This window comes from Trachemys scripta, chromosome 11, assembly GCF_013100865.1.
Source record: "Trachemys scripta elegans isolate TJP31775 chromosome 11, CAS_Tse_1.0, whole genome shotgun sequence".
Taxonomy (NCBI): Eukaryota; Metazoa; Chordata; order Testudines; family Emydidae; genus Trachemys; species Trachemys scripta.
Window position 1 is genome coordinate 1,401,298 of NC_048308.1, and position 22,619 is coordinate 1,423,916.

Here is a 22,619-nt window from a genome sequence, read left to right on the forward strand (position 1 = left end):
GGCCCTGGGTGGCCCTGTCCCAGGTTGGGGGGTTGCTGTGGGTGCCCCTCGCCCCTGAGTCTCTGGGGCCAGGAGCTTCCCACCACCCACGTCAGATCAGGGGAGCTGGGAGTGGGAGCAGTGGGGAGTCTTGGGCCCGCTGCTGGCCCGTCTGCAACGCGGCCCCTTCCCCTAGCTCTGCCGCCCAAGCGGATCCTGCCTGTCCATCCCTGGAGCGGCTCCTTCTCCTGGTGCTGGAGGGTCCCACGGGAGCAGCTTGAACCCTCTGTCCCTTGCCTGCACTGCAGCACGACACGACGAGCAGCAGCAGGACACCCCCTGCAGAATGGCTCATGGGACGCCCTCTCCCTGGGGCCCAGAGGGGCGATCGGGCTCTGTGGCCTGTTCTGTCCTTGGCCTCTTTGCTGAAGCTGCCAACCCGGGGCCCAGCTGCGACGATGCTGGGTTTTATGGCGTGGATGTTTGTCCTGCATTGAGTGGACTGAGATCAGCTCGTGACATGCAGGCCACTGGCTTGCTGTGGGGAACGGGGGACTTCCGGTCACTAGTGACTAGGGCCTAGAGGGCCCCAGTAGTAGCATTCACAACGAGGCCCAGGCCCCTGCCTCCTCCTGGGCGTCCGCTCTGTTCAGAGGGCCGCAGTGAATGGGTGCGGCCTGGTACTGAAAACCCTACTGTCCGGCAGGGAGGCAGGGGAACTGGCTTGAAGTGCACTGAGGGAGGCCTCTGCCCGGTGGAGCCGGACTCTGCCTACACCAGCCCCTGCCTCCCAGGGAAATCTTCTCATCTGGCCCTTTCTGTGAGCAATGTGCGTGAGCTGGGGTGGGAGGGGGGCAGAATGAGACCCCCCCCACACCTCCGGTGCTTACGTTCCCCGGCTTTGTCCCCGCAGACGACCTGGCCAATGAGATGGACGATGTGGATTTTGACGAGGAGGCTGTCGAAGGGGTTGAGGAGCAGGCCTGGGAGACGGAGGAGGAAGATGAGGGTGTGGAGGATGGCATGGAGGCCCAGGATGACAGCGAGGTCACGTTCTCTGAGCACTCGGGTAAGCTGGGGGCAGGGGTGGGCATCGCTGTAGTGCCAACGCACCTGTATTGTCTCCTGTCCTGGTGTTCACTGACGCTTTCTCCCAGCTCAGCTGCTCCAGCTACGCGTGGGCTGGAGGGGATCTTGCCGGGTGGGTTGGCCCTACCAGGTTGAGGGGTGATCTCTGCACCCCATCAGGGAAAATGGGGCAGGCCTTGGTCAGCTGAGTTCCCTCCAAGAGCTGGCTTGGCCCCTGGCCCATGTGTTCAGACAAGATATTCCTGGGACTTCCCCCTGGAGGGACCGAGCCTTCAATTGCTGCCCAGTGACTAGCTCAGAGGTGGGCAAACTACGGCCCGCGGGCAACATCCAGCCCGCGGGCCCGTCCTGCCCGGCCCTTGAGCTCCTGTCCGGGGAGGCCAGCCCCCAGCCCCGCCCCTGCTGTCCCCCACACTGCGAGGGCAGGGGAGAGCAGGGAGGGAGGCTCACCTGCAGCCCCAGGGGAGCAGGCGGGTGGTGCGGGCGGAGGACTCAGGAGGGGCACCGGGCGGCCGGCCGGAGAGAAGCGGTGGTTTCCCCTTCAAAGCGCCGCTTCTCCCCGGCTGCGCGGCTGCCCCGGCTCCTCCGGAGTTCCCCGCCCATGTTTGCAGGGTCGCATCCCGAAAGGGGCTGTAGAGGGGGGGTTGGATAGGGGGTGGGGTTCCAGGGGGGCTGTCGTGTGGATGGGGGTCGTGGCAGTCAGGGAGCAGCGGGGTTGTTAGGGGATGGGGTCCCAAGGGGGCAGTCAGGGGACAAGGAGTAGGGGGGGATTGGCTGGGTCGGGAGTTCTGAGGGGGGCAGTCAGGGGGCGGGAAGTGGGACAGGACAGATAGGGTTAGGGTTTGGGGAGGCACAGCCTTCCCTACCCAGCCCTCCATACAGGTTTGGAACCCCGATGAGGCCCTCGGGCCAAAAAGTTTGCCCACCCCTGGACTAGCTGCTGGCTGATCATAGGAGCAGGCGCTTCTCCATCAAGGCTGGGGCCCGACTGACTGACAGGTGGGAGCTCGCAGAAGGGCGGGGCAATCCTGGACCAAAGTGCTGCCACGCCACTCGCCAAAAGCCAAAGCGACCAATCAGCACCTGAGACAGCCACCATCTAGCCTGGTATCCCTGCTCCTAGCCTGCTAGGTCAGCCCCTCCCTTGCCTTGCGCCGTGGCCCATGCTGGTGTAGCCACGTTTGTCTAACACCATCTACACCCCAGTCGACCAGCTCCTGTCCTGCATCTTGGGGGTTAATGGGCATGGAATGCTCCCGATCTGTAACTGAGCCTGTCTGCGCTTGAGTTGGGAAGTCGGCCGGCATTCCACGTTCGTTCGGTTGGTGATAGTTATTGACGCTATTCTGTCCCATGAAGCCTCCGTTTTCTGCGTGAGCCTCGATCCCACAACCAACACCCTGGCAGTGACGGGCGGGGAGGACGACAAGGCCTTCGTATGGCGTCTGAGTGATGGAGAACGCCTCTTTGAATGCTCAGGTGAGGTGCGCAGAGTTGGACCGTTCTCTGGCATATGGGAGGTTCTGCTTCGGTTCCTGGTGGTTGTGGCATGCTCCCTTTGGGGGTGTTACTGTGCGGTGTTAAACAGCTGCTGTGTTCCACCCCAGAGAGAGCTGCATTATCGTGGTGGATGGAAAAGAGAGAGAGCTGGGCTCTTTAGGGTTGACGAGCTGTACAGATAAATCTAATGGCCAGCAACTGCTGGAGCCAACCTTCTGCTGTGGATAATCTTCAGTGCTTGGCTTGAGTTATCGGTCTTAACCGCAGCAGCTAACCAAGGCTGGCTAAATCACTATCCCCTGCTTCCCCATTGCTGTCTCTTCAGGTCACAAGGACTCCGTCACCTGCGCAGGTTTCAGCCACGACTCCAAGTTTGTGGCCACGGGGGACATGAGCGGACTGGTCAAAGTGTGGCAGGTGGACACGAAGGAAGAGATCTGGTCGTTCGAAGTGGGTGACTTGGAGGTGAGAGGGAATTAAAGGGGCGTCGCTAATGGAATCTGGAGCCCAGACCCCACTCTAGGGAAAAAGCGAGGGGGCGGGGAGGCTCCTTTTTTAAGAGACCGCCTAGAACCTCAGCCTGGATTGTCAGGAGCCCACAGGCTGGTGCCTGGGAACTTTCTCCAGGAAGTGAAACTGATAAGTCTAGTTTCTATCTCCCAGGCTGAACAGATCTCCTGACTTTTTCCACTGGAAAGGACAATGCAGCATGCTATGGTGGCTCCTTGGCCGGAGGGGGTGGGGGGTGTATGGGGCAGGCCCTGGGAACATAGAATAGCCCAGGCGGTGCAGTGGCTGATGGGTTGGCAGCCTCGGGGAGTTTTGCTGCAGAAAGCTTTGTAGCATCTGTTGGCTGTCTCAGGAGCGGCAGGATGGGTGGATTTCTCTATGTAGCTCCTGGTCTTTCCTCCCGTATGTGAACCTTGGATGAAAAGATCAGAGAACACGTCCTCCCTTGTGTGTTTCTTCTTCCTCTTCTTAATTTCACCGAGGGGAAGTCCGGCTGTTACCAACAGGACTCAAAACTTTGTGTGGACTTGTGAAGTTGTGCTGAAATTAGGCAGATTTTACCAGTCAAATTCTGTAGTGTAGACCAGGCCCAGTTCAGTGGGGAGAAGCGAACTGGATTTTGAAACCATTTCTAGTTAGCTGGTGTAACTGACGCTGGTGAGGCCGATTTGTATCCCGAATGCTGCTTCTGTCTTGATGGTGCCCCTTTAGGTAGGGAGCTGGGCGCTTGCAACTCACGGTGTATTGTGTAGTTCATCCAAAGAGCTGAAAGTGCGTGTACAGCAGGGGGAAACTGAGTCATGGAGGGGCAGTGACTGGTGTAAGGTCACCCAGTCAGAGGGAGAGCCTGGAGAGAAGTCCTGTGCTCTGATCACTAGGCCGTGCTGCCCAAAGTTTGGCCTTGAACCTCTTACTTCTCTGGATAGTGGGGCAGCGTCCCTGGGGGTGACTGCACACCTCTCCCTGCTCGTGTGCCCGCCGGCGGGGAGGTGGTATGGAGCCAGCTCTAGAGGGAGCCCAAGTGTCCAGCCTGGATTCCCTTCTGTGGGCCCCACTGGTGGACCCTCTTGTGGCTGAGCCAGGCCTCCCACAGGTCCGACTGTTCTCTGCTCTTCAGCATCCCCCCCCCCCCCGTCTATCTCCCTCTTTCCCCAGTGGATGGAGTGGCACCCTCAGGCCCACGTCCTGCTGGCGGGCACAGCTGATGGGAACTCCTGGATGTGGAAGATTCCCAGCGGCGAGTGCAAGACCTTCCAGGGGCCGAGCTGCCCGGCCACCTGCGGCAGGGTCCTTCCTGACGGTGAGAGGCGAGGAGAGGGCGGGGAAGGGAAACTGGGCCGTGGTGCAGCCCTGCCAGTCGTTACGGCACGGCCACTGACTCTCTCTGGGCACCCCCTCCCCCCCCCGACTAATCCGTCTCGGCCAGTCCCTCAGCCAGCAGGAGCTGTCAGGGCAGGAGTCACCGAGCCCTGCGTGGATTTTGCCCCCGGGAAAGGGGCCTGGGTCCCTTGGCATGCAGGGGGCAGCCTGGGAGTGGGAAGGATGGGGCGGGGACGGGGGAAAGGGTCTCATAAGCAGCTCTTGTGCATCTCTTCGTCCAGGGAAGAGAGTGGTGGTTGGCTATGAAGACGGGACGGTGCGGATCTGGGACCTGAAGCAGGGTAGCTCGCTCCACGTTCTTAAAGGTACGGAAGGGTTAATTCCCCCTGTCCGTTGGGAGCTAGGAAGGGCAGAGCGCTGGCGTGGCTTTGGGTTCCTATAAGCGTCTCTGTTTTCCAAGGGTCTGCACCAAAGGAACACGGGGCGGGGTGGGGGATGGCTGGGTCCACCGGCCCCTGTTCTTGGACTCGGGTAATGCCCGTCAGAGGGGTGTGGGGCTGTCTCCTCAGAGACTGGGGCAGTCCGTCCGTACAGGGAGAGCGGTTCCGATGCACCAGAGTCTAGTCCAGGGCAGGTCTCTGCAGAACTGGGCGCGTTGGCTCCCTCAGCTGAGGGGCGTTGGCAGACCTGCATGCTGGCGGGAGGGGGCCCGGCTCCTCGCAGCAGGAGCCGTTGGTCAGGATTGGGGAGCATCAGCGGAGCTGGCGTGAACTGGTGGGACAGCTGCTGTGCGTTGGGCTCTGAGATCTCCCAGGCCGTGTCTGACCTCCCGTTGGCTGTGACCTTTCCTCAGGTCAGGACGGGCATCAGGGCCCCTTGACGTGCGTGACCAGCAATAAAGATGGCAGCCTGGTCATGACCGGGTCCGTGGATTGTCACGCCAAGCTGGTGAACTCCGCCACCGGCAAGGTGAGGCCCTCGCACTGCCCTGGGGCTGGGTGGCGGCCCGTGGGGCCCTGAGCGGGCAGGCCTGGGAGGTTTGCTGCTCGAAGGCCGAAGCTGGGGAAAGGGCTGGGTTAACAGCCTGCTCTGACTTCACGGCCCCGCAGCTCTGGGAGAGCGGGCTGGTCTGCCCCGGCCTGGTCTCACTCAGCCTCCGTCGGACCACTGATCTCTGCGCCCGCCTGCTCCGGGTGGTACCTGCAGTGGCATGGATCTGCCAGCAGAGAGGGCTCTAGGCCAAGGCACCGCACTGTCCTCGCGGTTCCTGGCGTTGAGGGCTGCCAGTGGCTGGAGGCGGCGAGCGGGATCTCTTGCTCTCCTGGCCCAGTCGGGCTCTTGTCTCTGGGTGCTGCTGGGGACCCCTCCGCGGTCCCTGGGGAAGGGGGGTGGCCTGGGCTGGGTTTGCAGGGCCCCCACTCTGGGGCGGGGGTGGTGCCCGCAGAGTGACGGGCTTGGCTGAGGCTGTAGCAGGCTCAGCCATCTCCAGGTGCCCTGGGTGTCTTAGCTCGGGCGGCAGAGCCTCCTGCTTTGAGGTCCCAGGTTGGATCCCCACTGGCGTTAGTTTTCCTAGGGACCTAGTGGATCCAGTGGGTCCCAGGTTCAGAGCTGCCCATCCCCCAATCCTTCAGGGGCATGTTGGATCCCAACCCTCCCATCCTTTGCTGGGGGGAGGGGACGCTGGATTGGCTCCCAGGGCCCCGCCCGACTGGCTCTGATGGGGGGTGTCTCCTCTCTGCCCAGGTGGTCTGTGTGTTTAAGATGGAAAGTGCAGCCTCAAAGCCTCCGGCGGGGGAGGCCGAATCCAACTCGGTCGAGTCCCTGGGCTTCTGCAATGTGTGAGTGCAGGCCGGGTGGGCGACAGGCTGATTCTCCGGGGCTGGGCCTGGGCGCTGGGGGAGAGCCGTGGGCAGAGGAGACCCCAGCAGCTGCATCAAGAAAGGGAGGGAGGGAGGGTGGGGAGGTGCTGATTTGGCATGGGGGGGTGGGGGTCTGTGAGGGTCCCAGTGCTGCTTGGCATTCACGTCCTGGGGAGGCTGGGGGCCGTTCTCCCCACCCCCAACCTGGATTCCCCCTCCCCCACCCCGCCATCCCTATTGGTAACAAATCCAAGGAGTCATGTTATCTGTTTTGCTGGGGACTGACCAAAGAAGCCTCGCTCCCCCCCTTTCCCTCCCCAGGTTGCTCGGCCAGCAAAGCAGGGGGGCCAGTTCCTTCGAAATCCACCCCCCTTTGCTCCTAAGAGGGGGTCTGGCAGGTAAACCAGCCCCTCCCTCCCTCCTTTGACTTCCTTCTGTCTCTCGCTGGCTAAGAGGTGCTGCTCTGGGAGGTCGGGGGGCCACCGTGCCCCGCCTCTCACGCTCCCCCTCTCTTCCCGGGGCAGGATGCCGCTGGCAGCCGTGGGCTACCTGGACGGGACCTTGGCCATTTACGACATCTCCACGCAAAGCCTGAGGCAGAGGTGTCAGCACGAGGTAAGGGACCGGGCACTAGGTGGCGCTCTGGGGGTGAGGCGCTGAGCTGTGGCCCCTGGAGACCCCGGGCTGCCCCAGAGAGCTCTGGGATCACTCAGATCTGCTCGGGGGGCGTGCTCTTCTCCCAATCAGCGGGCCTGGGGCTGCCCCCCTGGCCCAGGGCGGGGGCAGGCAGCTCCTAGCATGGCTCCTGGCTGATCCCCATATAAATCCTCACTCCATCATGGCTGTCGCTAACCCCTAGACACTGCTGCCATCTCTGCCCAGGGACCATCACTGAGCCCCCTTGGCTTGGGCCTAGCCTTGGACTGGGTCCCAGCCCCCAGCCAGAAAAGCAGGGTTTGTGGGGTCTGACCAGTGATCGTAACGTCCCTGTAGTGCGTCAAGACAGCTGCCCGTGCCCGCCCCTTAGCCAGGCGCCACGTCCCTTGTGGGGTGGAGGTCCCACGTCTGCCGCCAGACTGGGCAAGCCAGCCCCGTGCCCTTGTCCGGGGGGATTGGGGTCGCTAGGTGGCCCCGGGCGGCCTGCCGGTGCGCTCGCTGATTTCCGTGCCCACAGTCGGGGATCGTGCAGCTGCTGTGGGAGGACAGCTCGGCCGTGGTCTACACCTGCAGCCTGGACGGGGCCGTGCGCTTGTGGGACGCTCGCTCCGGGAAGATGATCAGCGAATATCGGGGCCATTCGGCCGAAATCCTGGACTTCGCCGTCAACAAGTGAGTGGCCGCGGCGGGCTCTGCCTGCGGTGCTGCGGCCCTCACGCTGCAGCGGGCACAGCCCCCGCTCCGTGTGCCCGTTCGGCTGGCTGTGGACACAGGGCTGGCGTGTGGTGGTGGTGGGGAGTTGGCTCCTACGTACGTAAAGGCTGCGAGCTTTGCGCTCAGAAAGCGTGAGCTGTCCTGCCCCAGCCGGCTCGAGAACGGTGGCGCTGGATGTGATCAGACTCGGGGGGTGTGTTGCATTAAGAAGGGGGCTTTGTTAGGCCGGGCTGAGAGCAGGTCTCTGCCTCTTGAGGCTTCGGAAGGGGCAGCAAATGCTCTTGAGTGGTGGTGGGGGGTTCGGGAAGTGGAAGAGTTGAGCTGCGCAGCTCGGATCTGGAGGAAAGGGAGCATGGGCCGAACTGGGAGGGTGGAGGCAGGGGTGCGCTGTGGGTTGGGACTGAGGGGCACTGGCAGAGCTGAGGGGAGCAAAGGCTAGACTGGAATAGCCTGTCTCTCTGTCGCTTTCCAGACCCAAGGCTGGTGGGCGGCGGCTGGGGGGCTCTGCCCTTTTTCCCCCGGTCCCCTCTAACCCGATCTCCCGTCTCTTTCCCAGGGACGCGTCCATAGTGGTGACAACGTCCGGGGATCACCAAGCCAAAGTGTTCTGCGTGCAGCGCCCAGATCGTTAGCATTGGCGCCTGGAGGGGAGCGGAGCGTTGTGGGAGCTGAGAGCAGTGCATTGTGGGATGGGGGGGGAAATAAACCCAGCAGCAAAGTGAGGTGGAGCGATCCACGGCTGGAACTCGAGGGGGGTGGGAGGCTGTCGCGTACTGCACGGGGGACCCCGATCCTTTTCGCATAAAGTGGTTCATAGCTATCGCTTGGCCATCTCCGCCCTGTTTAGTTTTAGGGCTAATCCCAGGGTTTTCTATGAAATGTTTTAATTATATAAATTATTTCACGTACCGGATCCCGTCTGTTCCAACGTCTCCTGCGTCAGCCAGGGCATCCGAGCGGCTCCCGCCAGTTGCACCAGACCCTTCTTTGGGATCTAGGCCCGGGGGGGGGGAATGTGCTGGGTGCGGCTATGGGCGGATCCTGTGGGGCTACAGGGAGGGGGCAGCTGGGGGGAAATGAGAAACGGATCTGCCCCCCTCTTCCTTGCATGTGGCTGCTCCTGGGAAGTGCTGATGAGAGGTTGGGGTAAGGAGCTGTGGGGGTGCCCCATGGGGAACTGATTCCCCTAAATTGTCTTCGCTGTGGGAATCCTCTGTCTTCTCTCCCCTCCAAAGGCCCTGTGTCCCAGCAGTTCTCTGTGGGGCCCCATCGGGCTCCCTCTTGTCTGTGCCAATCGCTGGCTCCCTGCCATGCCGGTTGGTTCCTGCCCGCTGCCATGCTGGACCTGGTTTGGGCTTCTCTGGGCAGGCTGCAGCCCTGGGATCTCGGCCACGCGCTGAAAGGCAGTCGTTTGGGGCTCTGCCCCCTGTCCCAGAGTCTGCGGGCGATGCTCCAGAACTGCTCCCCACAAAGCCAGTCAGGACTCTGGGAGCCTCCTCTCCCTCGGAGCAGACTGTCTTCAGGGCAAGATGCTCACGGGGCTTCACCTTCCTGGGTCTCTCCTGGGAGCATTCAGTATATGCCCCTCCGTGTGCTTCCCACAGCGAGTCCGCCCCGGCGGGGTCCTGGGGAAGCCACAGGGTTCTGCACCCCCACTTCGCAGTCAGACGTGACTCTCAGCCAGCCAGTAACACAGAGGTTTATTAGATGACAGGAACACAGTCTAAAACAGAGCTTGTAGGTACGGTGGCGAACGGGACCCCTCGGCCGGGTCCATTATGGGGTTCAGAGAGCCAAACACCCACGTCTGCCCTCACTCCTCGTCCCCAGCCAGCTCCAACTCTGAAAACCCCTCCAGCCCCTCCTTCTCTGGGCTTTGTCTCTTTCCCAGGCCAGGAGGTCACCTGATCTCTTTGTTCACCTTTAGCTATTTCCTTGCAGGGGGGGAAGGGGCCCTGGCCATTTGTTGCCAGGGAGACAGAGTGTCAGGGATTTATGCACACTGGCCTTTCCCCACCACCTAGAGACTTAAGAAATGCATAGGGGAAACTGAGGCACCCACACAGTATTCAGAAGAAACATTAAGAACAGGTTTCAGAGTAGCAGCCCTGTTAGTCTGTATCCGCAAAAAGAACAGGAGTACTTGTGGCACCTTAGAGACTAACAAATTTATTAGAGCATAAGCTTTCGTGGACTACAGCCCGCTGCATCCGAAGAAGTGGGCTGTAGTCCATGAAAGTTTATGCTCTAATAAATGTGTTAGTCTCTAAGGTGCCACAAGTTCTCCTGTTCTTATTAAGAACAGTCCAACTTTGTCACAGCCCCTCTGGCCGATCCCAGCCCCAGGGTTCGAATCCCAGGCCCGTTGCAGGGAAGCATCAGAATAAAGCCTCGAAGGTAGCAAAGAGAAACCTTTGTGGGTCTCCGGAGAGCAGCGCCAACCCCCGAGGGGCTCCCTCAAACCCTCCTGCTGTATCTGGGTCCAAGGTACGTCTCAGGGGCCCCGTGACCACTGCACAATTGCTAATGTATTTATCCCCTTGAGATAGGTTGGGGCTGTCTCCACTGTACAGAGGGGAGCTGAGGCACCGCAGTCCAGTCACATGGCCACTGTCACCCGGGCAGAGTGGGGAATTGAACCCAGCTCTCCAGAGTGCCAGGCAGGCTCCCTGGCCGCTGGTCCGTCCTTCCTCTTGTGTGGCAGGAGGGCTGGCAGGGCGAGGGCCAAGGGGGCAGACGTGGGGCTGGCTGAGCGTCAGGGTCACACCCAGCATGGCTTTGGGGGAAGGGGGGGGGGTCTCTTGGCCATTGCTTCTCTCTGGGGCAGCAGGGACTTCCGGAACCAAACCAAACACTGGGGGAGGGAGGACCCCTTGTGGAGTCAGGCCAGCAAGGGCCGGGGGTTGTGCTCGGAGGGGAGCCGATCTGCTGGGAAGAGGGGGAGAATGCCAAGCCTGGGGGAGGTGAAGATGATGGAGAAGGGACTGTGTGGCCCAGCCATTGTGATGACTTTTCCTCCCCACCCTGGAAGGGAGGTGATTTTCCCCCCACACACGCACACACACATTGCCCCAGAAGGCAGGCAAGTGTTGCTAGTGTCCCTGCTGGCCCGCTCCATGCAGGAACCAGAGAGGGCAGACAGTGTCTGTTCCCCTGGAGGCTGTACAGGGAGGGGTGGATAGCAGGCTCCCTGCCGCCCTTGCCCAGCCCAAGAAGCTGGCTCTGGGGAGTTGGGAGGGTCTTGGCATCAGGGCTTTGCGCTCATGAGGGCTCTGGTCCCCCTCGCTGCCTGCAGCCCCAGGGCTTCTGATCTGGCCAGGCTCTTTGCAGTTTGCTTCTGTCCTGCGGCTGCCTCCTCCCCTTCAGAGGCCTGGACATTCAGATTCCTGGGTTCTGTTCCCAGCTCTGCCAATGACTTCTGGGTGAGTCATGCCCCCCTGTGCCTCAGTTTCCCCATCTATAAAAGGGGGGATAATACACAGGGCGGTGGGCCTTAACTACCTGCTGGCTAAAGCGCTTTGGGATCTCCTGAGGAGAGATGCTAGCGAAATGCAAACTGATGATTCCTTGGGCCCCCCCTGGCCCGTTGCATTTTCTTAATTTATCCTGCACCCTTTTAACGTCCCCTCTCTCCTTTACGCAGCTTTGGTGGCTGGAGGCGGGCGTGGTGCCGGGGGGTGGGGTGCCCGGGTCTGGTAATGCGCTTGTGCACGTTCTGTTGCACACTGAGGCAAACTTATCTCAGCCCAGGCAGGAAGGAAGGGTGTGGTGGGGACGGGCAGGGTGTGCTACAGGCAGCGTGCAATCTCTGGATGCCCTGGCCTGGCCATGGACACCTGCAGAATGTAGAGAATCACAGAATCATAGAATCTCAGGGTTGGACGGGACCTCAGGAGGTATCTAGTCCAACCCCCTGCTCAAAGCAGGACCAATCCCTAACTAAATCATCCCAGCCAGGGCTTTGTCAAGCCGGGCCTCAAAAACCTCTAAGGAAGGAGATTCCACCACCTCCCTAGGTAACGCATTCCAGTGCTTCACCACCCTCCTAGTGAAATAGTGTTTCCTAATATCCAACCTGGACCCCCCCCTCTGCAACTTGAGACCATTGCTCCTTGTTCTGTCACCTGCCACTACTGAGAACAGTCTAGATCCATCCCCTTTGGAACCCCCTGTCAGGTAGTTGAAAGCAGCTATCAAATCCCCCCTCACTCTTCTCTTCTGCAGACTAAACAATCCCAGTTCCCTCAGCCTCTCCTCATAAGTCATGTGCTCCAGCCCCCTAATCATTTTTTGTTGCCCCCCCGCTGGACTCTTTCCAATTTTTCCACATCCTTCTTGTAGTGTGGGGCCCAAAACTGGACACAGTACTCCAGATGAGGCCTCACCAGTGCCGAATAGAGGAGAATGATCACGTCCCTCAATCTGCTGGCAATGCCCCTACTTATACAGCCCAAAATGCCGTTAGCCTTCTTGGCAACAAGAGCACACTGTCGACTCATATCCAGCTTCTCCTCCACTGTAATCCCCAGGTCCTTTTCTGCAAAACTGCTGCCTAGCCACTCGGTCCCTAGTCTGTAGCAGTGCATGGGATTCTTCCGTCCTAAGTGCAGGACTCTGCACTTGTCCTTGTTGAACCTCATCAGATTTCTTTTGGCCCAAACCTCCAATTTGTCTAGGTTCCTCTGTATCCTATCCCTACCCTCCAGTGTATCTACCACGCCTCCCAGTTTAGTGTCATCTGCGCACTTGCTGAGAGTGCAATTCACACCATCCTCCAGATCATTAATGAAGATATTGAACAAAACTGGCCCCAGGACCGACCCTTGGGGCACTCCACTTGATATCGGCTGCCAAATAGACATGGAGCCATTGATTGTTACCTGTTGAGCCTGATGATCTAGCCAGCTTTCTATCCACCTTACAGTCCAGCGGGATGCCCTGCTGGCAGGTCTCACCCGTTAAGACACCAGACTCCCCAAGGAAGGAGAGTCCTGGGGAAAGCCAGAGCTCAGCAGAGACCTTCTCAATGCTTCCCTGTGTGTGCATTTACTAGTGGAATTGCCCCCCCGCTTTTCTCCCAGGCCTGCTGCCAGCGATTTGGAGGGGGGAGGCTTCTCAGCCTGGGAGAAGATGAACCAGCCCAGCTGAAGATGGGAAAAACCTATTGGTTCCCCTGGCCCTTCCCCAGTAGGGGAGTGGCTGAAGACTGTCTGTTCCCATCACACCCCAGTGCCTTCTCTGCACTCATGCTGTGGCCAGCCGGGCTGCCCTTTCCCCAGAGCCTGGGCTGCAGGAGGGAAAGGGCACAACCTGCCGAATGCCAAAGGAGGTGATTACATTGGCAGAGGAGCAGTTACTCCCCTTGCGAATCCGGGGATCCGGTCGCCAGTCTGCAGAGAGCGCTGCCATGTGTGAGTTTGCGTGTTTTATTTCTAGCTAGAGTGATATGGGGGGAATAGACCAGCTTTAGCCCCTAAGGAAAGGCACTTTATTCGGAGCGATTGACGTGGGGTTGGCTGTTTATGGCGAGAGGAGATGATTTGTATCTGAGATCAGGGCCCCGCTGTGCCCAGACGCAGCAAGAGATCGCTCTGTAACTCACTAGATAATTCATTTTCAGTTTCAAGTCTCAGTGGTGAAGGTTTCTCATTAGAAGGATCCACGTTTGTATTTCTTGGGTGGGAGACTGGGACTCAAGCCCTCGGTCACTTTCCTGCTCCGCTACAGCCTTCCTGGGTTGTCTTGGGCCAGTCTCTCAGTGTTTCTACACCTCAGCCGCAGAATGGGGAAAATGGCCCTTCTGTTTCCTATGGCTGTTGGGAGGGTACGTTCATGAAAGCAGTGGTTCTAAACCAGGGGTATGTGCACCATGGGGGTACGCGGAGGGCTTCCGGGGGTACGTCAGCTCGTCTAGTTATTTGCCTAGTTTTACAACAGGCAACATAAAAAGCACTAGCCAAGTCAGTACAAACGAAAATTTCCTACAGACGCTTGTTTATACGGCTCTCTATACCATACGTTGACATGCAAGTCCAATATTTATATTCTGATTGATTTATTTGATAATTATATGGTAAAAATGAGCAAGTCAGCCATCTCTCAGTACCAGCGTGCCGTGACACTTCGGTATTTTTATGCCTGATCTTGCAAGCAAGTAGTTCTTAAGTGAGGTGAAACTTGGGGTACGCAAGACAAATCAGCCTCCTGAAAGGGGGACAGTCATCTAGAAAGGTTGAGAGCCGCTGCAGGAAAGGGTGTGAGGGGCTCAGATACTTCAGGAGTGGGCTCAGCTAACGACCTTTCTAGCGGAATGAACTAGATTTAAAACCGACAACATTAAAACTTTTACTCCTCTGGAGAGCATCAATTTCAGCCTGTTTAAGATGGTTTCAACTAATCCCAGGACTGCTGATTTGAATAGTGAGGTGAAAAACCCACTCTCCTACGCAGCTGTGCTTATTAAAGATTGGGCTGGCACTTTTCAGAAGAGTTCTCCCATTGTTCTGGCCACATTCCCACCAGGGGGGAATTCACTTGCTGCCTCTCCCCCTTTTCCTGTTGAATTTAGATACAGAATGCTTTATCACTTCCTGCCCTGAACTGTTTCACAGCGTTCCTGTGTGCTGTGAAATAGCTGCTGCGTTCCACCCCAGAGGTGCCTAGATTTCGCTGCTAGGTGAAGGAACCGACATACCAATAAAGCCTGTGAAGGATGTTGGATGACTGATGGTATATAAGAACATAAAAATGGCCCTACTGGGTCAGACCAAAGGTCCATCTAGTCCAGTATCCTGTCTTCTGACAGTGGCCAATGCCAGGTGCCCCAGAGAGAATGAACAGAACAGGGAATCATCAAGTGATCCATCCCCTGTCGCTCATTCCCAGCTTCTGGCAAATAGAGGCTAGGGACACCATCCCTGCCCCTCCTGGCTAATAGCCATTGATGGACCTGTCCTCCATGAATTTATCTAGTTCTTTTTTGAACCCTGTTATGGTCTTGGCCTTCACAACATCCTCTGGCAAGGAGTTCCACAGGTTGACTGTGTGTTGTGGGAAGAAATACTTCCTTTTATTTGTTTTAAACTTGCTGCCTATTAATTTCATTTGGTGACCCCTAGTTCTTGTGTTATGAGAAGTAGTAAACAACACTTCCATGACTGGTGTGGAGAAAGTAGATAAGGTTTTATACACCTCAATCATATCTCCCCTTAGCCATCTCTTTTCTAAGCTGAGAAGTCCCAGTCTTATTAATCTCTCCTCATATGGAAGCCATTCCATACCCCTAATCATTTTTGTTGCCTTTTTCTGAACCTTTTCCAATTCCAATATATCTCTTTTGAGATGGGGTGACCACATCTACATGCAGTATTCAAGATGTGGGTGTACCATGGATTTATGTAGAGGCAACATGATATTTTCTGTCCTATTATCTGTCCCTTTCTTAATTATTCCCAGCATTCTGTTCGCTTGTTTGACTGCCGCTGCACATTGAGTGGATGTTTTCAGAGACAATAAAATGTGGGTTTTATTATACTCTGGGCCTCACCTCCACTTCCCACCGTGAGGCTCTGTGCAACTAAAATTACTGTCCCTCAAGTTCCCAGTTGGAGGGTTCGTGGGTGTAAAAAGGACTATGAGAATTTTCTGGTGATTGGTAGAAAGGGGCCCTAGAACACTGGTTTTCAACCTTAAAATTTTTAACTGGAGATCCCAGACCCCTTTGGAAATCTAAGATGTAGTCTGCCGCCCCCCAGGGACCCCTGGACCACAGCTTGAAAACCACTGCCCTAGAAGAAGCAGCTCCCACACCATCAGAAATATTTCTTTTTGGAAGAGAGGAGACTTTTCCCGGTCACTGCCTCTTAGCCAAGATCCTGCCACCTGGAAGGTCCCAATCCTGCGCTCAGCTTTCTGTGGGCCAAGCTCATAGGGGACATGCAAACATTTCACCTGGAGAGCACAGGTTGGAAGCAGGCCCTGAGTTAGGAGTTGCATGCTACAAGAAGAAAGACGCTCTGACCCTGTCATCATCGCTGGTTTAAATGGGAACCCTGGGGTGACTCCCTCCTGCCTGGATCATATGAAATGAGTTAGCAGGTCTCAGCCCCATTTGTAGTGACCAATTTGTCCATGTAATAAAACCCATCAGCGCCTTTTCACACGCCGCCCTTATCTAGCACCCATTTGATTTTAAAGCACTTTCCACCAAAGTGGGCTGCTGGAATTAACCCCATTTTGCAGGTGGGGAAACTGAGGCACAATGATTTGGGCAGGGTCACTGGCAGAACTTGGAATAAAACTCAGCTCTCCCATCCAGTGCCCTCTCCGCTGGCTCCTGGAGGGGGTCAGCCAAGAGGCTGGGGACGGAGTGGGCCACTGGAGCTGAACGTTCCTCCCACTCCGTGGCTTGTGGGATGCGCTCCCTGCCGCTGTCCCTTGAAGTACCGAGAGACCTAACTGAGACAGGACCCCATTCTTCTAGGTGCTGTCACATTCTAATGGGACAAGACAGCTCAAGGGAGGAGTAGAACTCCCTCTGCTTCACGGGTGGGGAAACTGAGGCACGGAGCCATCAAGTGACTAGGCCAAGGTTCCCCGGGGAAGCTGTGGCGGAGCCAAGCAGGGAAGCAAGATCTCATGAGTCCCGGTTCAAAGCCATTGCCCTGCTGGCCACGTGTTTCCCCTGAGCCGAATCCACTTCAAACCAGCAAACAACATTTTAATGAAATAAAAGCCGAGCAGCTTGTTCCGCTGCGTCCTGCTCGGAGCTGGGGGGGTCTGGCTTGATCAAAGGCTCCTGCCGGTTATTATCTAGTTGTAAGGATGTAATTGGCTCCCGGCGTGGGCAATCTGCCGACTCCCTCCAAGCCCGCTCCTTCCCCAGGGCTCTTTATGGGTCCATTAAAGGCGCATCCCTGTGGGTGTTATTGCCTGCAGCTCTTGCACCGAAGGCAAAGCGTGTTTCCCCCGGTGGAAAGCGTTTTATGAGTCTCTGGCTCTTCGGAAATGAGCCGGGTGGCAGGTGCCCAGCTGCCGGGGGGTTAACTCAATGGGCTGTGAATGGAACTCGGGCTTGGAGGCCTCGTTGCTGGGTGCTCGAAGCGTCTCTGTCCTCCGGCTGGGGTGTCCAGTCAGTTTAACTGCGCTGGTCCCCAGGCGGTCCCCCTACCTTTCCCAGCAGGGCAGGCGCGGGAAGGGGCATTGCCTGGGGCATGGATTGGCTCCCATCCTGGCAGTCTCAACCAGGAGTCCCTGCGCGCCGGTGGATCTCCTGGGGGAGGACAGGGCCGGATTTCCACTGATGCACAGTAGGCACGTGCCTAGGGGCGCCGGTGTTCTAGGGGCACCTAAAAGTAAAAAGTGGGTTCAAAGTTAATACAGCTCCCCAGCGGGTGGCCGGGCTCCTGGCGCGGGTTGGTGGCCGGCCAGCGTGTGGGGCTGGAGCAGGGTGAGCGTCCGAATCAGCCCGCCTAGAGGTGCTGAATGTTCTGAGTGTCCCAGCCCCTTCCTAATCTCAGCCGCCCCCACCCCGTGCCGGGCAGGGAGGGGTTGGGGCGTGGCTGGTGCCCCCTTCATTTGCACTGACAGAGCACGGCTGCTGCACACCGGGCTGCGGGAGGGACGGAAGACACTCGGGGACCACTCGCCGTGGGGAGGGGTACAGGCCCCTCCTTGCACCTCGCCAGGGGTGCGTTGGCTGCACCCCGGCTCGGGCTGGGAGCGCTGGGCACAGCGGAGGGTCTCGTGCTTTCCCGGGGAGGTTGCATTTATAGTTCTTTTCATTTTATTTTTTACGGAAAACACGAAGGTCAGCGATAGGCGGGGAGGCGCGCGCTGAAGAAGCTGCGCCTAGGGGTGCGTTAGGTGTGGGAGGGTCATTGCTCGCCCTGCCATTGCTCGCGCTGTCCCTGCTCTGGAGATAACCGGGGACCCCTTCCGGCAGCCCTACATTCGCTTTCAAACATTCGGAAACTCCCAGGATGCTTCAGAGGCTGGGCCCAGCCCCCTGCCCCCAAAGGGAATAAGTGCCCGTCGGTCCCCCCAGCTGGGCTTCGCCAAGTTCCCATGGGCCGGGAGTTCCTTGCCACCCAGCCCGAAGCCAAGAGCAGGAGGAATTTCTGACGGGCCGACGGCTGTTGAGTATGCTGAGAGCTGCAGGTGAAATGTCCTTGGCCTTGGGAGACTAGAGGCAGGTGGGTCAGTTGGACTTCCAGGGGCTTCCACTGCAGAGAAAATGTTGGGTTCCTGGAGGTGGAGAATCCTGTTGGGCTGTTAACCCCTGTCCTGCTGCACGCAGGGCCCCACCATGGGCCCTTCAGCCGGCGCGACAGTGACATCTCCACAGTTCCTTTCGAAGCTGAGCTGAGTCGGCGTGACGCCCCATAGAGCTGCACGGGGGCTCTGCCTGGCCGGCGTGATTGCAAAGGGGTCTCACAGAAAGGCAGAGATGGTGACAGGCCGAGCACAGTGTGGTTGTAATGACCCTACATTGCATGTAGATAACACCTGTCACCCCCGCATCTCAAAGCCTCTTGCCCAGATTATTACAGATGGGGAAACTGAGGCATGGCAAGCCAGACTAGTCCAAGGTGACCTACCGATTGTCTCCTCCTCCACCCAGACGTTCTGTCCCAGTGTGGGCAGCGACAGGGAACGTCAACACACTAATCTTCTCATCGCTTCGACCAACCTGAAGTTCAGCTACTACGAGGCCCAAGGAGCAATAGGTCTGAAGAGGACTGAATTGTAACAAAGCACTTGCCATAGGTACGGGAAGTAGGGGTGCGGGGGGTGCTGCAGTGGCCCCGTGCCCCGCTTCCCAGCTGCTGGTTCTGTGCATAAAACCTGGGGGTGTTTCCAGTGCCTATGCCCTGCTCCCTGTCCTCCACCCATGCTCCGCTCCCCAACCTCACCTGGGGCCCGAGGCCTAGCGCCTGCCCCAACTCCGCTTCTAGACCTCCACTCCCAGACCTCTGCTCCTGGGGCCCTGTGCCTGGCTCCCTGCTCGGTGAGGGCCCTATTCCCAGGGCTCCACTCCCAGCCCCAGCTGTGGCCTCACCCCCCTTACCCCTGTCTGGGTCCTCCCATCCCGGAGACACAGCCCTGCTCCCAGCCTCGGGGGTGTGGGGAGGGGATAGGGGAAGGGGGTTGGCTTTCAGCACCCCCACTACTAAAGATGTTCCAGCACCTCTGGCACTAGCAGACAACGCATACAGAAGGGGAGATTGTTGACAAGAACAGGAGCTCGGGTGGCTGTATTAGCCAGCCAATCTCTGAGTAAAGTACCTGATTCCTAATCTCAAGCACTTTTTAACGTGTTGATTTTCATAACACAGCAGAGAGACTTTCACAATCTAACCAGGCTGGTTGGTTAGGTGGCAATCGAGATTTTTCAGTGCTACTGCCCAGAGTGAATGATCTGCGGTTGAGACATACAATTCAAATGGAGGTTTAGAACAAAGAGGCCTTTCTCGTGCCGGTTTGACGTTGTGGTTCTGGACAGTTGGACGTTCACAATGATCAATTTATTTATTTACCAGTCGCTGAACATGGGCAGGAATTCAATCCAATCTCTCTTGGCCCCTGGTCATGGAGCTGTGAGTGAAGTGGAGCCGATCTCTTGCGATGATAGTCTGAGCTGTTCGGTTTTGTTTCCTGTGTCGGAACTGCCCGGCTTGTGGACAGGTGATTTTTGTAGACGTTGCTCTTTAAATAAACCAAAGCAATATCAAGAATTACATCTCTAGCTATTTATAGCTATGGACAACTACTTATTCATGTTCTCACGTACGTGGCTTTTTAGATCAACAATTCATTTAAATCTGGGGGTTTTAAAGGCCTTTTTTGTACATTTTGCTGCTTTGTCTTCTGGTTGAAGGGGGCACCGTGTGCAGTAGCTTAGACTCTTGCTCAGAGTGTCATGGGATCTTTCACAGCCATGAGTGGGCATATGAGTAACTTGGTTTTATGCCTGAGTTTAAAAAAAGGTTGGCGCTCCCTCCAGCAAGCACCCCCCATTGGGTCGACCACGCCGCTTCCTCCAGCACAGCGCCCCCTATTGGGTCGACCACGCCGCTCCCTGCAGCACAGCGCCCCCTATTGGGTCAGCCACGCCGCTCGCTCTAGCAAGCGCTCCCTATTGGGTCAGCCACGCCGCTCCCTCCAGCAAGCGCCCCCTATTGGGTCGACCACGCCGCTCCCTGCAGCAAGCGCCCCCCTATTGGGTCGACCACGCCGCTCCCTGCAGCACAGCGCCCCCTATTGGGTCGGCCACATGGCTCCCTCCAGCAAGCGCCCCCTGTTGGGTCGGCCTCCAGCACAGCGTCCCCAGCCCCGTCCTGTGATGTTGGGCTCAGCACTGACTCTGAAGAGCGAATGCCCCCTGCTGAGCCCCCTCCAACTCCTCTCCCCCCCACCCAGCGTCGTGGGTTGTCCTTGGGGGCCCTGGCCAAACACTGATCAGACCTGACCTTTGTAAGTTCCTTGGCGGCAGGGAGGTGGTGGTCTCCTGTTTGTACATAGATTCATAGATTCATAGATTCTAGGACTGGAAGGGACCTCGAGAGGTCATCGAGTCCAGTCCCCTGCCCGCATGGCAGGACCAATACTTTCTAGACATCCCCGGGGTGGGGGGAGGATCCAAACGACAGGAAGGCTGCGGAGATCTTACACCATCTGTGCAGGCTGGTGTTGCTTAGACAGGAAATGTTGTTGCTTATTCATGAGCCGGTTAGGCTCTCTAGGGCACGTCACCGTCCCAGCGGTCTGGGCAGAGAATAACGCTGCAATGTGGTCTCTTTCCCGGCAGGAGGCTCCGGCCTGTCCTGGGGGAGAGCGGAGGATGAGCCCCGTGCCCCCGTCTGCAGCGTCGCCCGGCTGTTGTCACGCGGTACAGGCTGACCCCGTTCCGACCTGCCACCGGCACTGAGCGGAAGGATGAATGCTTCCGGGGATGCAGAGAGCATCCGGAGGTGCATCATCTGGCTCTCAGGCCCACTCTCGCTCGTCATCATCCTGGCCAACCTCTTCATCATCCTCGGGATCCTCTGCAACCGGAAGCTGCCCAGAGCCGCCAGCTGGTTCTTTCTCAGCCTCCTATTTGCTGATCTCCTGGCCGGGGTGGCCCTGCCCTTCATCCCCAGGATGCAGTTTGAGATTAGCCGGGGCTACCACAGCTGCTTCTTCGTTCACGTGACCCCCAACTACTTCTTCCTCGCCTTCCTGGCCAACCTGCTGGCAGTGCACTACGAGAAGTACCTGTGCATCCGCTACCCGCTGCACTACCACCACTTCTGGGTGCACCGCTGGGTGCCCCTCTGCCTGCTGCTGACCTGGGCGCTGCCTTTGCTCTTTGCCTGCCTGCCGGTGCTGGGGTGGAACCAGTGGGGACCCAACTCCAACTGCTCCTACAAACAGATCTTCCCCCCTGCCTACCTCTACCTGGAGATCTACGGCTTCCTCATCCCCTCCATCCTGGCCTTGGCCTTCATGTCCACCCAGATGCTGCGGGTGGCCAGGCACCAGCTGCAGGAGATCAAGAAGGTGCTGCGCTCCGTGCACCAAGGCCAGGGCCCCTCGGAGCTGGAGCAGCAGCTGGAGCTGAGGCACGCCAAGTGCATCGCCAGCCTCTTCCTGATCTTCCTGGTGTGCTGGGTGCCCTACGTGGCCGGCCTGCACGTCTCGGTGCTGGCCATCCAGAACCACATCTCCATTGACAAAAACACCCTCCTCATCCTCACCTGCGTGGGCAGTGGCAGCGCCGCCGTGGTACCCATCATCCTGGGGCTTAGCAACCGCCAGTACACCCAGTTCTGGAGGGACATGGCGGCCAAGGGCTACGCTGGCTGCAGGGCGCGGTGCTGCGAGCGAGGGGAGGCCGGACGCCACCAGGATGGGACGTCACAGAGCAGGGCCCCTTGTCCTCCGGCAGAAGGGCTGGCTTCAGCTCCCAGCTGATGTCCTGGCCCCTGTGATGGAGACGCCAAACCTGCGACCGTGGCCTCTTGCCACAACAAGACAAGGCTGGGATTCACTGGAGATGCAGCCGCTGGGGGGTCAACGTGGACCTTCCGGAGGGATCCAGTGATTTACTGGGCCGTTATATTTTAATGACTGAGGCGGGTAGGTAACCTCATCCTCCCCCGCCCACACACAGAGGCTGGGCTGGTCATTGCTGTTTTCTGCACTTTGGTTGGTCTAAAGAGCAAGCGTGGGTCTCATGCTCCGTCCAATCAGATTTCGGTACGTTCGTTTTTCAAAGAGATTCCGTGAACGATCTCGGCTTCTGAGTGGCCGGTTCCTCACTACACGATCCACCCTCCTGCAACCGGATTGGCTGGGGTGGCTTCCATCTGGTGTGCTTCCATCCCACGACGATGCTCATCAATTATATTTGTCCCCCGGGGGTAAGACCTGAGTTTCTGGGCTGGTGTGGGACCCGATCCTGCCAGGGTCTAAAGGGTGCCCTGACCTCTCAGGGTCAGGGCCGCCAGCATTCTCAGATCCTTTGCTGAGGTTAACCCCGAGGTGAATGTGTGACGTCGCTGCGCCCCGTGGGTGCAGACTACAGGGCGACGTCTGAGGCCCTCTATTCTTGCTGCCAATGGGGCTGGGAATTCCTGGGGCCCCAGTACCCTCGCTGGTGCAACTTGAAGAGACTCCCTCCCTCCAAGTGCGATTAGACGAGAGCACCCCCTAAACAGTGGGGTTACCGCTGCTTGGGTCCCAAATCGGACTAGGGCCCGGCACCCCCGTGGGGCCAGAGACAGGAACTTCCAGGGCTTATATCGCTGCAAGGCAGAGCTCCGTTAGCAGCCGCTTTTCCTTCCTGTTCCCGCTAAGCCGAGCTGCTGCTGTGTCTGCCCGCAAAGCAGGAAACCAGAAACTCCGTTTCTATGTGGGTAAAAACCGCAGCCCCCAGTGAGCAGCGTTGGCGGAGACAGAAAATGACTGGCTGGAGACCTTCCTTGGTGGGGAGAGGAGCCTATGGGA

The 22,619-nt window shown here is 58.2% G+C and overlaps 2 protein-coding genes across 3 annotated transcripts; both read left to right on the plus strand.

The window, feature by feature from the left end:
• The first annotated feature begins 325 nt into the window (after positions 1–325).
• AAMP (angio associated migratory cell protein) lies at positions 326–8,541 on the plus strand. Its single transcript, XM_034786000.1, has 12 exons — positions 326–519; positions 723–799; positions 893–1,048; positions 2,428–2,547; positions 2,894–3,033; positions 4,234–4,378; positions 4,680–4,763; positions 5,252–5,367; positions 6,142–6,236; positions 6,782–6,872; positions 7,432–7,586; positions 8,185–8,541. Exons 1-12 carry the CDS (start codon positions 326–328, stop codon positions 8,258–8,260), a joined length of 1,449 nt encoding a protein of 482 aa, XP_034641891.1. The 3' UTR covers positions 8,261–8,541.
• Positions 8,542–12,503: 3,962 nt separating this feature from the next.
• On the plus strand, positions 12,504–21,882 carry GPBAR1 (G protein-coupled bile acid receptor 1). Of its 2 annotated transcripts, XM_034786265.1 has the most exons (4): positions 12,504–13,039; positions 18,250–18,395; positions 19,169–19,313; positions 20,437–21,882. In XM_034786265.1, the coding sequence occupies exon 4, from the start codon at positions 20,565–20,567 to the stop codon at positions 21,582–21,584; it is 1,020 nt and encodes a 339-aa protein (XP_034642156.1). In that variant the 5' UTR covers positions 12,504–13,039; positions 18,250–18,395; positions 19,169–19,313; positions 20,437–20,564; the 3' UTR covers positions 21,585–21,882. The 2 variants fall into 2 exon arrangements, with proteins under 2 accessions (XP_034642156.1, XP_034642155.1); XM_034786264.1 differs by lacking the exons at positions 18,250–18,395; positions 19,169–19,313.
• Positions 21,883–22,619: the final 737 nt, after the last annotated feature.